Here is a 16,552-nt window from a genome sequence, read left to right as displayed (position 1 = left end):
GGAAATGGTAAAACTGAGATTTTTGCCACCACAACGCAGGGAAGGTTAGGGCTCCTGTGTGTATAAAGATGGGTTACATAAATATCATAATATGTCCTTTCTAACACTCTCACACTTTGATGGAGGAGAGTAAATGATGCCCTCCTATAACTGAATGACTATTGAGGTTGAGGAGCCGTCAGAGATACAAAATAGGCTATGGCAAAACCATTTGAAAATGAAATGTGTAGAGGCTTTGGAAGTGAAAGTAAAAACACAGTCATTGTCCTCAGTGACAGAACAGGAAGCCTCTCAAACGGATAAAACCAGAATTGCCTTTCCCCACTTCAGTCGATTAAAAGTATTAAACAATAGGATGTTAAAGAAAATGTTAACATAGCATTTGTTTTTTATTGGTAAGGGCAAAGATGGATAAGATATATTACACTTTACTTGCAACACTTGTTGCTCTTCAAAGTCAGTTCAGGACTTTTATTGAAGACCGACCAGGACTGATGACGGTAAGCCCTGTGACGCACTTACATTTTCAGTGAAAGACACAGGTAAAAACTTTGTTTTGCTTTGACTTTAGGACACGAATGAACTTGAAAAACCATGGACAGGACTGGCATACAAGGTAACGATGGACCTGAATCGGGTAAGCCAATATTTAAATATATATATAAATATATATAGTAGTAGTAGTAGTTGTAGGCTAGTAGTACAGCGTGCACCTTGAGGTCAATCTGACGTTGAAAATGAGTCAAGATTTTGACTACCATCATAAATAGCCTACAGGAGCTTTGACATCCTTATGATTGTAAAGAGGTTCAACAAAGGGATCAATCCCACATCGGGTTACTGCGCTATATATTGTAAGTCAAAATATTTGACATCAATCCAACGTTCAAATTGTTGTCTGGAAGTCTTGAAACATGGCATTGAAATGGTGTCAAAATAACACCAATATCATCATTATTTGGCTGAAATTCAAATCAGTCAAATTGATGTCAAAGTTTGACATCATGTTGATTTACGTTTTTGACCAAATCTGGATTCAATTTTGATATTATCTTGATGTTGCATTTACATCAGATGCCCGCTGCGTAATAGCCACTTTGAACAAGACATACAGCACACATACCTCGCAATAATTATAACTGTGTGCACAGACACACACACACACACACACACACACACACACACACACACACACAGACATACGTGCACTGTTCACATTAAGGTACACCTATTGTTTTAAAAGGCCGAACAACCTCCAAAAGCGTTATGACGCCTCCGCCTCAGCTCCGCCGCCTCCTCAGCTGTTGATCCTCGGTGAGACTGCTGCTGCCGTCGTCGCCGCCACGGCCGGACTCGGCCGCGCTCTGACCGACCGGGAGCAGCTCCGTAAGTCGGTGTCTGATTAATGGACAACAGCGATTAATTAACACTGCGGTCAAGCCAGCCGTCTCTCCCTTTTGCGAAGTCAAGCCAGCCGCTCCAACATTTCAAGTGCTCTCGTGTTACAGGCTTTACGGTAGATAGACGGCTGACGTTGAGAAAGTCAGCTCTAGTATGCTACGGCGTGGACCGACTTCCGGTTTTCAAAATAAAATGTGGGTTGTTGAAAGGCAATAAAGAGACGTGTCAGTGTGATCATGTAGTGGTTTTGAGTCATTATGTCACATGACCTAGACGCTACTGAAAAAATTGATGATCAGGAGTGTTAAAATGGAATAAAAACAGGTGTATCCCAACCTGCCAGTATGTTACTATAATCCTACACTGGTTTGGAGTCGTTAGGTCACATGACCTGGAAGCTATTGAGCTAAAATGCTCATATTTACATAAAGAAATTAATATAAAATTTCAGAAATATTAAAATGGAAAATAAGAGGTGTATCTCAACTCCCCAGTGGAGTACTATGATCCTGCACTGGTTTGGGGTCATTAGGTCACATGACCTGGAAGCTATTGTGCTAAAATGGTAAAATTGATATTAAAAAATTAATATTAAATATTCTAAAAGTTAAAATGGAAACATAAGAGGTGTATCTCAACCCCCCCAGGTCATGTGACATAATGACTCAAAACCACTACATGATCACACTGACACGTCTCTTTATTGCCTTTCAACAACCCACATTTTATTTTGAAAACCGGAAGTCGGTCCACGCCGTAGCGTACTAGAGCTGACTTTCTCAACGTCAGCCGTCTATCTACCGTAAAGCCTGTAACACGAGAGCACTTGAAATGTTGGAGCGGCTGGCTTGACTTCGCAAAAGGGAGAGACGGCTGGCTTGACCGCAGTTAATTAACGTAATGCAGAGTTATAATTAGCTGTGCTTTATGTGACTTTCACCCAGCTGGAAGAAAAAATAAAAGATGAAATGAGATGGATGGTCCGCTGTGGCTTTACCGGTTTCCTACTGAGGAAAGTAGCAGCACGCACCCAACAGTTGCCCTCCTGCATTCTGCAACTTTATAGGCTACTCAAAAGAAATGTATAGGCCGAGCAAATCAATGGGGCTATCCGTAATATCCAAAGATTATACTTAAATAGCGAATTTTGTCTAAAATACTGCTTGTTCTGTATAGTGTTGGCATGTCAAATCTTATCACAGCAGGCATCAGATTTGCTTGCACTGAATGCCATACTTGGAGAGAGGGAGAGAGAGAGAGAATGTTTCTTCGTGCCTCCCTACTTTATGCAAAGTCCTACCATGTAAAAACAAATGTCTGAGTGAGTTCATTTTGATTCAAGAACTCTTCTCATTAGTTTACATTCACAAGGATCAGACAATAATGTTGATACCTGACCATGGGCGTAACCACGCATTCTTTGGGGGGGTCATGTCACCCCCACTATTGAGAAAATGGCAATCTGTCCCCCCAATATACAGTAGAAAATGTGTTAAATATGCACTCTTCGATAAACCCTGTCAACAGATCTGTCTCGTTATTTCTCATTTATTTTCAATTTATTTTCGTTTTTAAGGAAAAACTTGTGTGAGCTCCCTGAGGTACTACCGTAATTGCTCCAATTTGCATATAAATAGCACCGAAAACACACCTAGTCAGAGAAGGTGTGGCCTGGCTTGAATGTCCTTACTCAGTATTGGATCAAACCACTACTTTTAAACAAGCATAATGAATCATCACTGATTGTTTGGCAGATCTGTCACTATTGGTCACCCTGGGTCATTATAAATTTAAACCCCAATAATAAAATCATATCTATCTATCTATCTGTCTATCTATCTATCTATCTATATAAACCTACCCCCACCCTTTACATTTGAATTCAAATGGTCAATGTTGTCCACTAAACTTATAAATGTGCAATTTTTCATATATAGAATATCATAGAATTGAGGAAATGTACTTTAAAAACATTTGATATTGTTGCCTGATTTGTCGAAAAAGATCTCCAGCTGCAGGCTGGTTGTGGGGAAGCCCTGTGAGTTGATTACCAAGTGCAGTAGAGTTCCACAGCTCAGTGAATATCATCACTGCGGGACTCTACGACATTCGGTAATCGACTCGCAGGGCCTCCCCACAACAAGGAAGCTTTTCGGTGGTGGGTTTTGTTTATCTTTTCCGACAAAGCCGGCAACAATATCAATCCCTCGAAATATGTGCTGGGACCCTGTTTCAATTGTTGCTGAAGTTTGGTGCTGTTCTGAGCATTATTTGTGGCTTTTTGATGGCAATTTGTACTTGGACCCATTTACAGCAGTGTATTGTTGTCGTGGGGTCGTTTCTGAGGATGCTAAAACTATGTAAGATAGCGGTCCTCAAACTTTATTTCTCAAGGGGGGGTCGTACTCGGTGTCAAGGTGTGTTAGACCATGGATTAAATTTACAACGGAATATCCCTTTAACAGATCAAAACAGAGTAAACAGCAGCTATCCAGTCTCAAATCCACAGAGCGTCCGCTCCTGCTGCCCCAGCTGGCCCTCACACACTGGTCTGCCGCCTGCGCAGCCACGCGAGAGGGGACAGGAGATACCCCGGCACTGCTGCAAAGGAATCGTGGACTGCGATGACTCTGTGCAGCATGTGGATTACAATATAATATATTTTTCTTCTTTCCCCTGACGATCTGAATAAGTCACTAAATTTGTCGCCAGTCGCTTTTTAGAAATAAAGTCACTTAGGGTCTGAAAAGTCATTAAATCTAGCAAGAAAGTCACCAAGTTGGCTACACTGACCAGATGGCTTTGACCTCTTTTTATCCATTTGTTTATTTGACACTTGGGAATCAACACGTGACCCATCCGTGAAACTATGGGTTTTATTCACAATATTATTATGACTGAAATGGGCTTCATGTGGAAGGGATTCGTAATGTGATTGACTTTATCCTACTAACTGCATTAGTTGTGCACTATCAGATGAATACCCCGCTTCCCCGCCCCAGTAGTTGAACCTGTCTCCCACCCTGTCTTCTTCCACAAACTCTGTGAAACTTTCAGCAGCAGCAGACGCACATTCATAAAACAGAGGGCGCCCAGCCGCTCCCCACACGGCAACATGACATCATTGACTTGAAGTGTAAATGACCAATACAAAAAACGGAGGAAATGAACGCAAACAATTCAAATAATAATAATAATAATAATAATAATAATAATAATAATAATAATAATATTTTTTTGTTTTGTTTTGTTTTGTTCTGTTTTTTGGCAGGGCTCATGCTGCCCCTCCACGAATGCCGCCCTGGGCCCATATGAGAAATCGCCCCTGATTTTATTTAAGGAAGCCGAGAATGGCCATTGATTCTTCTTCTTTTATGCGCTGTTATCTCGTGATAACAACTTATTATGTTGTTATCTCTACATAACAAAGGTTGTCTTCTCGTGATAACAAATTAATTTGTTTTGTTATATCCTTATAACAGAGATTGTTTTCTTTTGATAACGAATTAATTAACAATTTGTTTGTCTTGATTTCAACCTGCAAGAGCTGCCACGAACAGCTTCTGTACTATTAAATGAATTAATAAAGATTTAATTACATTTCACATTACGTTGCTAATGTTAACATTAGCCTACATTTACGTTACTTTAGATGGGAGTTTGTCAGCCTCTCATCTGCTAACCAGTAGCCCCTAAACAAACCCAGTCAAGTAACAAACATAAATTGTAACTTATTTGTAGGCTACAGCTGCAGCCAGTGGCTACGGAAGCCGTTTGTGGCAGCTCTTGTAGGTTGAAATCAAGACAAACACATTATCAATTTGTTATCACAAGAAAACAACCTTTGTTATATCGAGATAACGATATATTAAATCATTATCATGAGAGAACAGTGCATAAAAAGAAGAAAAGTCCATGGCCTTTCTCGGCTCCCTTATTTATTCAGTTTTTGCACCATGCATTTTTAATACTTGTGGATGGAAGTTGGAAATTTCAAATACGAAATTCTAACATCCAACTTTGACCATAAAACAGGCTTAATGAGGAACTATAGCGTTGATACAGGAAATAATTAGACAGGTGAGGCATTAAACGCATATATGTCACACTACATTTTACAAGTGGATTTTTAGAGCTCCTGCCAGCTCATAGTCTGTGACTGGACTAGCCAGCTGTCTATCTAGTGCCCCCACAGGCACTAGCTTACTATCTTGTTTGTGGTGTGACTGGTTGTTTTACTGTGACAACTGTTGTTGAGCACACAGTAGAGTGTACCAACCACACACATGCGAGTGTAAAATAATGAAACACAACCATTAAATAATAATACAGAATGACCAAATGCATAATCATACCAGTCCAAAAAAGAAAATGTATGCAGTCAAACTATATCCTTCGTTGCAATGTACATTTTCCTTCAAAATGTTTGTGATTTAAAGTGAACATTCAGTCCTTGGTGAAATTAAGTCTGATATTATTCCAATTATTTTGAATATCAGTTGACAGATATTGAGGAACAGTCTGCTGAGCTGGAAGAAAACCTTCGTAGAACCATGATAGAGATTTCAAGTTCTCAGGGCAGGATGTCACCACTGTGGATGGCTATTTTGAACCTGCAGAGACGCTTGGAAGGCCTGCAAGCAAATGTGAGAGCTGCCATCAGAATCTTGAGTGGTAGGTCAACTGGAAATTACTGGAGAAGAACCCTCTTCAGGACCATGCTGGAGAACAAAATAAAAGATCAGGTAAAGATAAATTTCCACAGGTTAACATGCTAAATTTCAATATCAATCAATCAATCAATCTTTATTTATATGGCGCTTTTCATACAGAAATAAGTACCTCACAGTGCCTCACAGAAATAAACAAACAACAGCAGAAAAATAGAAACAGCAAAATAAAGTTAGGAGAAGAAAATTAAAAGAACCCAACCCTCCCACCCCCTCAGACATGGACAGAGACATACACACTCACCCAGACCAGAGACCACCCCCAGCCTGGCAGGCTCCCATGAGGAAACAAATAAAAGCATAAAAGCTATATCAACCTTAAAGCCACATTTTGTAGAAATTGGGGACATCACAGTTGTAAATACAAATCCTAGTTGTGCAACAATTTGTCAGACGTAAAATAGGTGCTAACTACAAACAAAACTTATTATGTCATAAAAATATTGTGTTGAAAACATGTATGTTGAAGTAAATGTGTGTAACACTGTGTTCTTACCCTCTCACTGAAGTCACATAGTGCAGAACCATGGGAGGGCTGGAGTGGCTGAGCAAGACACCCTGTGTACAATCAATATGATTTTGAACGGGGCGTGGTTAGCCAGCAATGGAGTAGGCAGCACAGGCAACATGCTCTGCTGAATTTCAGGTTAAAATGATTTTTTAGGCACCTTACATCAACGAAAAACCATTACACACCCCTCTGAGCAAAGTTTTTTTTTTCAATACACGTTATTTTTATTGGGACACCGCAGCCTAAATGTCCTACAACTTGCGGAAATTCGAGTTCAAAAGAAGAGCTAACGCTACTAGGCCCAAAGCCTCAAGCCCGAGTGATTCACCATCCAGGTGTGGTACACCTGAGCCTGAAGACCAAATGGAGCCCGCGAGCTTGAAAGCAGAAATCCTCACAGAACTGAAAATGGACATTGCTATGCCGCTCAGGTCGGAGCTCAAGGCCGCTCTGGCTGAAGATTTTCAAAACATTAAAGCCGAGCTACAGGCAGTAAGAACGGAGCTAGCAAACAACACCGCGGCTATCCGCGCTGACGTGGAGACGATGAAAACAACAGTGGCGCACATGGAGCAGGGGCTCTCATCATGTTCAGATGACGTGACATCTTTGCTGACTAAAGTCGGGAAACTCGAGACAGAAGTCGGCAACTTGCAGAAGAAGTGCCTTGATATGGAAGGAAGAATGAGACGCTCCAACATCCGTATACTAAACGTCCCAGAAACTCCAGAGTCAAGCACACCGACAGCTGTCTCCAAACTACTAAAAGAAGCACTGAAGTTAGACAAGGATGTCCTGATCGATCGGTCCCACAGGGGGCTACAGCCGAGAAGCCAGGACGGCAGACCCCGTGTCATCGTGGCAAAAGTTCACTACTACCAGGATTGTGCCGACATCCTCCGCCGCGCCAGGGAGTCCGGGCCGCTCCGGTTCAGAGGGACGGACATCTCCATCTTCCCTGACTATCCCCCCAGCGTCGTGCAGGCCAGGTCCGCTTTCAGCGAGGTGAGACGACTACTTCGAGGACGAGATGGTGTTAAATACGGTCTTCTCTATCCGGCACGGCTCCGGATTACGCATAACGGGACTGAAAAACAGTTTCAAAACGCCGGAGAAGCCATGGCTTACGTGAAAAGCAGAATCTTACCGGAATCTTCAAAAGACTGATCTTGACTTGAAATGAGTAAGAATATGTGAAATCTACGTCTGAATAAGGTGGGTGATGTCCACTCTGTCACGCAAACACATCACCTTGACTGTTATAGAGTCAAATGGCCCCAGTTTGTCTCAGAGGAAGAGGTAGAGAGCACATATGTATCAAAACAGTGCTGTTTTGTCACTCTTTTTTGTTTACAACAGGTTCAGCAATTTGATTAATGCTGTTGTGTGCCTCTATCAGTATAATTTTACTCTCTGTTTATGCTCAGCAAGAAATCACCTGTTTTTGTTTTTTTTTTTCTTTAGAAAAAGATTGAAATATTTTATTTTCTAAGGTGCCTACTACAAAATTATGTTCTACAGCGGAGCTTGTTCTTCTAGTGCTGCTAGTGCGTCCTCACACAAGCGCTTAAATGTGTAGATATTGTTGCGAGGGGTTTGGGATTCACCTTGTTCTTTCAGGTGAGTGTTGGGGAATTACTGTACCTGGGTTTACATTCACATTATCTTTTTTTTTTTTTTTTTTTTTTTCTTTTTTCTTTCTTTTCTCTTGTTTCATTGCTTATTTATCTTTTAAAGGTCCTTTTAGTACTTTGGAAGACACAAGTACAGGCAGACTTAGTGCACTGCCAATCTTTCCCCTTTCTTGAACATGGCTGCGGCTAACACGGACTTCTCAAACAAATTAACCAATTGTGACGTAACCTTTATAAGTTGGAATGTCAAGTCTTTAAATCATCCCTCTAAACGAAAGAAAGTGCTGACTCATTTGCAGAAATTAAATGTGGGATTTTCCTTTCTCCAGGAGACGCATCTCCGAACCCTTGACCACTTTCGACTCAGGGGTGGATGGATCGGGCAATCATATCATTCTAATTTTCATTCCAAATCTAGAGGTGTGGCCATCCTTGTTAATAAGAATACCCCTTTTGTAATGTCAAAGGTTGAAACAGACTCCTCTGGGCGTTATGTAATTGTGGTGGGCAGACTGTATAACACACCAGTCATCTTAGCTAATGTATATGCACCACATTGGGATGACAGTTCCTTTTTTATAAATTTCTTTGCTAAAATCCCCAACATGGATACACATCATCTCATCCTCGGAGGCGATATGAACTGCAGCTTATCAACTACTCTGGACCGCAGCTCGACTAGGAATGTATCCAAATCCATCGCAGCATCTCAACTGCAGCTTTTTCTTAACACGAATGGCATAGCTGATGTGTGGCGCTTTCAGAATCCTATGGCTAGAGGCTATTCCTTCTTCTCTCCAGTCCACGGAACATACTCGCGCATAGACTATTTCTTTTTGGACAAAAGCCTTCTTTCACTATTAAGAGGGTGTGAGTACCAAGCCATAGTTATCTCAGACCACGCTCCCCTGTTGATGACTCTATCTATACCAATCTCCCAAGCCAACTACCACCCTTGGCGACTTAATACTTTACTACTTTCAGATGAAGACTTTGTTAAATTTATTTCCTCTGAAATAACTCTCTTCCTCGAGCATAATCAGACCCCCGGAATGTCTCATTTAACAGTGTGGGAATCCATGAAGGCATATCTAAGAGGGCAAATAATATCATACAGCGCACAGCAAAGAAGGCGCCGCAATATGAAACTCGAGCAGCTAACAAATGATATTCTTAAATTAGATACTACTCTTGCTGCCACCCCGTCAGATGATTTATTCAAATTGCGATTGACTCTTCAAACTGAGTTCAATCTGCTATCAACGAGACACATTGAAAATCTGATAAATAAATCACAGAGTAAAATATACGAAAGTGGGGAAAAAATAGGGAAAATTCTTTCCCATCCAGCCAGAAAACTGTGGATAGAACGATAACTGAGATAAACGATGAACTGGGTACTAAACATATGGATCACTCTGAGATTAATTCATGTTTTCACAGATTCTACTCGAAGCTGTATGATAGTGAGTCTCTCGACGAGCATGCTCTACTTGAGTCTTTTTTCAGTGAAATAAATATCCCCACAATCAATAACCAAACTGCATCTGAACTAGACAAACCGTTTTCTGTACAGGAACTCATGAATGCCATTAAACTCATGCAAGCTGGAAAATCCCCAGGACCCGACGGATTCCCAAGCGAATTCTTTAAAAAATTTGCAGACCAGCTGTCCCCTATTCTGCTCTCTGTTTTTGAGGAGTCGCTCCTCACTGGCTCTCTTCCTCCAACTATGCGACAAGCGACCATCTCTCTTATTCCTAAAAAAGATAAAAACCCTCTAAATTGTGGCTCATACCGTCCCATCTCACTATTAAACGTAGACAGTAAAATCCTTTCCAAAATGCTGGCCTGCCGCTTAGAAGCGGTCTTGCCCTTAATTATAGCGGACGATCAAACTGGCTTTATTAAAGGTCGTCACTCCTTTTTTAACATGTTCTTTATGGTCCCACTCCACCTGATGTCCCAGAAATATTACTATCGCTTGATGCCGAGAAGGCATTTGATCGGGTGGAGTGGGATTATCTCTTTTACACTCTGAAACAATTTGGTTTTGGTGAAAAATTCATTTCTTGGATTAAAATTCTGTTGCGATTGAACCACTGGCGTCAGCGGTACGTGGCGAAATCAATATAAAGGGAATACAGAGATATAACTCGAATAATAAGGTGTCCCTATACGCTGATGACATGCTTTTATATTTGTCTTATCCTTTAACTAGTCTTCCAAATACTCTTGACTTGCTTGAAGAATTCAGCAAAATATCGGGATACAAAATTAATCTACAAAAGAGCGAAATTATGCCAGTGAATATAGCGGCTAAGCAAATCGATTTTGGTTTATTCCCATTTAAGGTCAGTCCACAAAAATTTAAATTTTTAGGAATCTGGATAACGCATGTCTTTAAAGACATATTCAAAGCTAATTTTTCACCACTACTGACTAACCTCAAGCAAGATATGGAACGCTGGAGTTTACTCCCCCTGTCACTAGGAGGCAGAATTAATATAATTAAAATGAATGTCTTGCCCAAATTTCTGTACGTTTTCCAATGTATTCCCCTACATCTGTCTAAATCTTTTTTTATGTCGGTGGACAATTTAGTGTCGGGATTCATATGGAACAAGAAAACCCCCCGAATACGGAAAGGGATTTTACAACAGCGTCGCGAGTATGGAGGATTATCCCTTCCTAACTTCCAGTTATATTACTGGGCCGCCAATATTAGATCTATGCTGTTTTGGAAGGCCTCTCCATCTGGTGACAATACTCCTGAGTGGTTACAAATGGAAAACTCCTCCTGTCCACATACTTCCTTACACTCACTTCTATGCTCAAAACTCCCCCTTTCGGACTCCATATCTAAACTCACCTCAAATCCAATTGTGAAACAGTCTTTCAAAATTCTGACACAGTTCAGACGAAGTTTTTCTCTCAGGGATCTGCCGACCTGTGCTCCTATAGCAAAAAAACACCAGTTCTTGCCTTCAATCATGGACAGTACTTTTCGTGAATGGGCCAATAGAGGAGTCACCACAATAGAGAATCTATTTGTCAATAATATCTTTGCATCCTTTGAACAGCTGAAGCTTAAGTTTAACATCCCAAACTCTCATCTTTTTAGATTTTTGCAGCTACGTAGCTTCGTATCAACATCATTTACTCAATTCCCATCTCAACCACCCAATACTCTCTTAAATTCCATTCTGAAGCTTGATTCGGGCTCCAAAGGAAATATTGGGAAGATATATTCCTTACTAAATACATACAATTTGGAGCCTTTGACATCATTAAAGACTCAATGGGAGAATGATTTGGGGCTTGAACTTTCTGAGGAGATGTGGGAAAAAGCTTTGGACAGAATACATTCCTCTTCCATCTGCCTACGACACACAGTTATCCAATTCAAGGTCATGCATCGCCTTCATTAGTCAAAAGTGAGACTAGCAAAGTTTACACCTAGTATCGACCCCATTTGTGATCGATGCATGCAAGCACCAGCCACCCTTTTGCATATGTTCTGGTCTTGTTCAAAACTAGGCAATTTTTGGCAGTCAATATTTAAAACTTTTTCAAATGTTTTACAAGTACCTATTGAACCTTCTGCAATTACTGCCATATTTGGAATAATCCCTCAAGACACTCACCTGAACCGCCGGGCACAGAATATGATAGCTTTTGCGTCTCTTATAGCTAGGCGATTAATACTTCTTAAGTGGAAGGAGAAATTTCCCCCAACCTTTAAGATGTGGATCAATGATCTCCTACACTATTTGGTACTAGAGAAGATTCGTTACTCTACAAGAGGGTGTATTCTTTTACTTATTTATTTATTTATTTTTATTTATTTATTTATTTAATTTATTTATTTATTTTATTTTACTTCCTTCTCTAAGACTTATTTATCACGCTGTTCTGTCTGAATTAATTATTATTTCTTTTCTCTTATCTCATTCAATTTGTATAATTTTTACAATGCAAATGGTTGTACACCAGTACAGTATTACTGTTGCGGGGGTGGGGGGCGTTGTGTTTTATGTTGTTTATATCTGTGTAATTCCTGATCATATATCTTCTTGAATCTATCTACTTTGTACATCATCTTTCAATGCACAAATTTAAATAAAAAGACTCGGAGCAAAAAAACATGATTTTGAACGTTAAAAAAATAAAACATAATGTTACTACTTTAAGCTTAATGCTGCTCTGAACTCTCGTGATATTGTAGAGCCTCTGTGTCATTGGTCACCCAGGTATGCGAAGTTTCATTACCTCCCAACTGAAGCCTAATGAAGTTATCTCTCATGTTAGAAAGATCTATTCATTGCAACATGCACATTATAAAATAAAAAGGGGCATTTGTATTTGGTAAGCAAGCTAAAGTCTTTTAATTCTAAGTTGATGAAGACCTTTGTATAAACCTAGTACTTACTAAACAAATGTGGTTTATAGCCATTTGTAATGTGGTTTATAGCCATTTGTAATCAGCAAGTAATGTGAGAAAAAAAGGTCAACAGTGATGCTTGTGGTAAAGATCATGACATGGTCATAACTACTGAGAATGAGTTAAGAGGTAGGACTTAAACTTGAATGATAAAACCTCAATGAAAGTAACTTGAACTGATTAAATTTGCTCCTAAATTCAAATCTGTCCTCATTAAGAAAATGAATTAAATGAAAAAATGAATTATACTAAACAGACTTGTTTAACAAAGATAGAACCACTTTTTTAAAGTACAAAAAGGGCATCATTAAATCAATCTATGTTATTCATCACAACATTGTTCACTGTCATTCAAGTTCATTAGGGTTAAAAGAGACTTGATTTAGAATTACCAAATTAATAATGAAACTGAAAAATCACTTGCTACAGTTGTGATTCAACTGGAGTTCCAGAGGTAAGGTTGTGGGAAACAATATTAGTCAATTAAATAGGTGGGTTTTGTTGCTGACTGTAGCCAGACTCATACTATAAACAAGAGGTGAGCTGGGTCTAGCTGCAGTTCTCCTGGGCTTCTTAATCCTGCACCTTTAATGCTTGACGTATCCTCTCCCCGCCTCTTAGGTGAAAACAGGATTTCCACCTCGGGTCCGGTCCCTTCCCAACATCCCGTCCATATTAATTGATCAAGACTTTGGCAGTGATTTTCTCAAAACAAGCAAGAGTGAAAATAGAAGCATACATTTCAAGGAAGGGCAACTAAAAGACCAATTCCAAATCTTGGAAAGTATTCTTGACGATCTTGAAAGGTGCAGAAAAAGCACAGTGAGAAACTTGGACAAGACCTCTTCCCTGCCTGGCCTGAACATACATTTGCATCAACCTCAGCAGGTAAACCCTGGCAACAAATGGCTATTCAATGAATAGAATATTGCATAATCACAATGTGAAGTAGTGTTTAACCTGACTGCATTATACAGGTATTTTTTTTTTATTTATATATTGGTAATGCTTCTAATTGCATTGCAACATCACGCTTCCTGTGGGTGCAAGGGGTGGTACTACTGTGCTGCGGAGTCGTTGGGTGTTAGATAAAGAGATAAAGTCCTATCTGTACATATTCCAATGTGCAAGACCAGACCTTAGATCTAGATCCTCATCCAATATATCCATTTCATCCTGGATGAAACCCCAGGATGAAACATAAACTACTACTGGTGCTTAACCACTCCTGCCTCAGACCACTCTCCCCAATTACCCCAAAGCTCCCCCAATTCAGTCTTCAGTCACCATGGGCTTACCTGTCAATGCTGATCAACTGTAAACCATAGAAAAGGAATGATTTATCAGGGTAGCTTATGTCTTTCTGGCGGCCCTATGCAAGATGCTGTTTGGGGGCCCCTATTTTGTCAAACTACGATGGACTGATTCATAACCCTTTTAGGTGATCTACAAAGATGCAACAATCTGTTACATTTTAAGAAGAAAACAGACTAGAGGCATGAAAACCTCTCTCAAATTAAAGTCAAACATCTTAAATTGACCCATCCAAGCAAGTTAAACTGATGGAACATGATAATACAAGGTAAACAATGGGGATCCCCTATAGGTCAACAAATGAAACTGATGCAGCATTCCTCAAAAGTGTTTATTTTAAATTGTAAAACATTTTTAAACTTAAACATCCTGGTCCGTTGGTGCTGAATATGGCCCTGCTGCTTCCTCGTCCGCAACTCCAAAATATTCAGGACTTACTTCTCAGGTTACCAAGCAAAGTAGATCCTGTGCAAATATTTATACTATATAATTAAGTTATGTTATGCACTAATGCAGAACATAATCTATTTTTATATTAAACATTGCAGTGTCCCTTTAAAGCATGCATCCAATTTCAAAGTTATCACTTTTAAGCAGTTTTTGACACACTGTACACATTGTACAGAATCAGAAATCCTCAAATGTCCCGCAGGCGGGGAAATTTGTTTGACTTGTTAGAGTTATAAACAAAGATAAATGACTGATGAGAACTGTGTGACACTGAAGGAATGTTTTTGTGTATATTTCGCAGGGTATTACAAAGTGGACTACTTGTGCCTAACTGGTGATATGGTCTTAACCTATATTCTGTGGGCAGAACTAACAGTCATATATGGTATAGTTTACTTTAAATTAACTTTAATTTGTGTGATTATGATTCTTTTAAATAAAACAAAGTAATACATCAAAATCATAACTAAACTGTAGGAATGTAGGCAAATTTGTCACAATAAGTATTCTAATAAATTTGGTAAAGAAAGCCTGCAACTGACTAGTTAACAATATTAACAGAGTTAATAATAATCCATTGCCCCACAATAGTCCATAATATTCCACAATAGGCCTAATATGCATTAGTGTTTGTTTTTTTAACACACTTCACATGAGAGACCTAACACTGAGAACACAAAAAATTATAAATGAATCATAAGACAATCCTAAAGTAATGTGACGTGGCAATTATTGAACAGCAGAGGAGGTCTATGTCGGAAGGAACGCATCGGCCCAGCCGTTGGACGTCCTAAGCGTTTTGGGAGACTCGAGGTTGGGAACAAATATGCTCGGACGTTGTCTGATCTGATTCAACATGCGAAGTCTGAGGAGGTTGGCTGTCAGACGTCTGAGCCATTGGATAATCTGATTAAAGGTGTGCTAGCGAATCAGCGTGGTGGTTGGGAAGGGGGGAATACTGTGTGCGCATTGGTTTTCCACGCACTTCCTTCTGTTGTTTCTCGTTTTTATGTTTTGGAGTACTAGTAATCTGTGTTCGTTTGGTAATGCCTCGCTGCATGTTTATTATGCAGCTGTTTTTGTCTGAAATAATAAAGTTTCGTTTTGATCGAAAGTTAAGAGAGTTGCGTGCATAAACCTCTAGTCCAGCGTCTTTTACACTAGAGCCACCCGCTTATCGCATCTCGCGCAAGCGCAGAACGTACACGCTACTGTGGAGCTGGCAGCACGTCGAAGCGGTGTGTTTCAATGCAACTTTTCTGACGAACGGGTCACACAAGAGGCAGAGTGGTTGGAGAGTGGTCGGATAAGGCAGCTGGACCTCTGGGCGGTGTGTTCAAGTTGCATTGAACACACATTACACACATACATTCTGTGCTTGCGCGAGATGCAATAAGCGGGTAGCTCTAGTGTTAAAGTCCGTGTAAAGCAGAAATAAATTTGTGTTATGAGTTTGTCATACCACAGAAACATGTGTCATTGACCAATGAGTCAAATTTGAAAGATTAAAAAAATGCCAAGTATATAAAATTAGGTCTCAAAATCATGGAAAAACAAGCACCTCTCTGCTGTGAAACGCTGGGGGCGTGTCAGATAGAGGTGCTGGAGCCACGCCCATGCGCAGGAGGGGAGCTGCCTCCGTGTACTGTACAAGGACGTAACCTACAGTAACAATGTCAGCTAGCAGCATCATCGGACGGACCCAGCCTGACCTGTTTGAGCCATCAGAGCCAGAAACTGACTCGGAATCAGACACTGATAGTGCTCAGCCTCGTTCCTCACAGTCCATGTTTTACATTGCACACAAACGTAAAACCCCAGTCTATATACAATTCCTTGTCATAGTTATATTGGTGCACATACAATATTACCTGTGGATTATCATTGTGCTGTCAGATGGACTCTGCTCAGGGAATGAGGCCAAATCATGTCATGATTAAATGCAATAACATTTGCTAACATTACATGGGCATGACAGGATGCATGGTGTAAAATCACTTTCAGGATTTGCACCTTCAGCAAAATGCATTTAATTGCCCAAATGTACAATATTTATAACATACGCACA

The 16,552-nt window shown here is 40.1% G+C and overlaps 1 protein-coding gene across 8 annotated transcripts in view; it reads left to right on the top strand.

The window, feature by feature from the left end:
- Window positions 1-131: 131 nt before the first annotated feature.
- LOC119007325 overlaps window positions 132-16,552 on the top strand; it is a 31,515-nt gene continuing 15,094 nt past the window's right edge. For 2 of the 8 annotated variants that reach the window (XM_037076922.1, XM_037076920.1), the window contains exons 1-3: window positions 133-500; window positions 572-637; window positions 5,901-6,146. In XM_037076922.1, coding sequence (XP_036932817.1) covers window positions 408-500; window positions 572-637; window positions 5,901-6,146 — 405 coding nt within the window. In that variant the 5' untranslated portion in view covers window positions 133-407. Of the gene's footprint in view, window positions 501-571; window positions 638-5,900; window positions 6,147-6,720; window positions 7,648-13,341; window positions 13,609-16,552 lie in introns of those variants that run through there. The other 6 variants (XM_037076924.1, XM_037076923.1, XM_037076918.1 and 3 more) reach the window with 5 other exon arrangements.

This window comes from Acanthopagrus latus, chromosome 18, assembly GCF_904848185.1.
Source record: "Acanthopagrus latus isolate v.2019 chromosome 18, fAcaLat1.1, whole genome shotgun sequence".
In the NCBI taxonomy this organism is placed as follows: Eukaryota; Metazoa; Chordata; class Actinopteri; order Spariformes; family Sparidae; genus Acanthopagrus; species Acanthopagrus latus.
The sequence above is the reverse complement of the archived record's forward strand: the minus strand, read 5'-3'. Positions and strand labels throughout refer to the sequence as shown.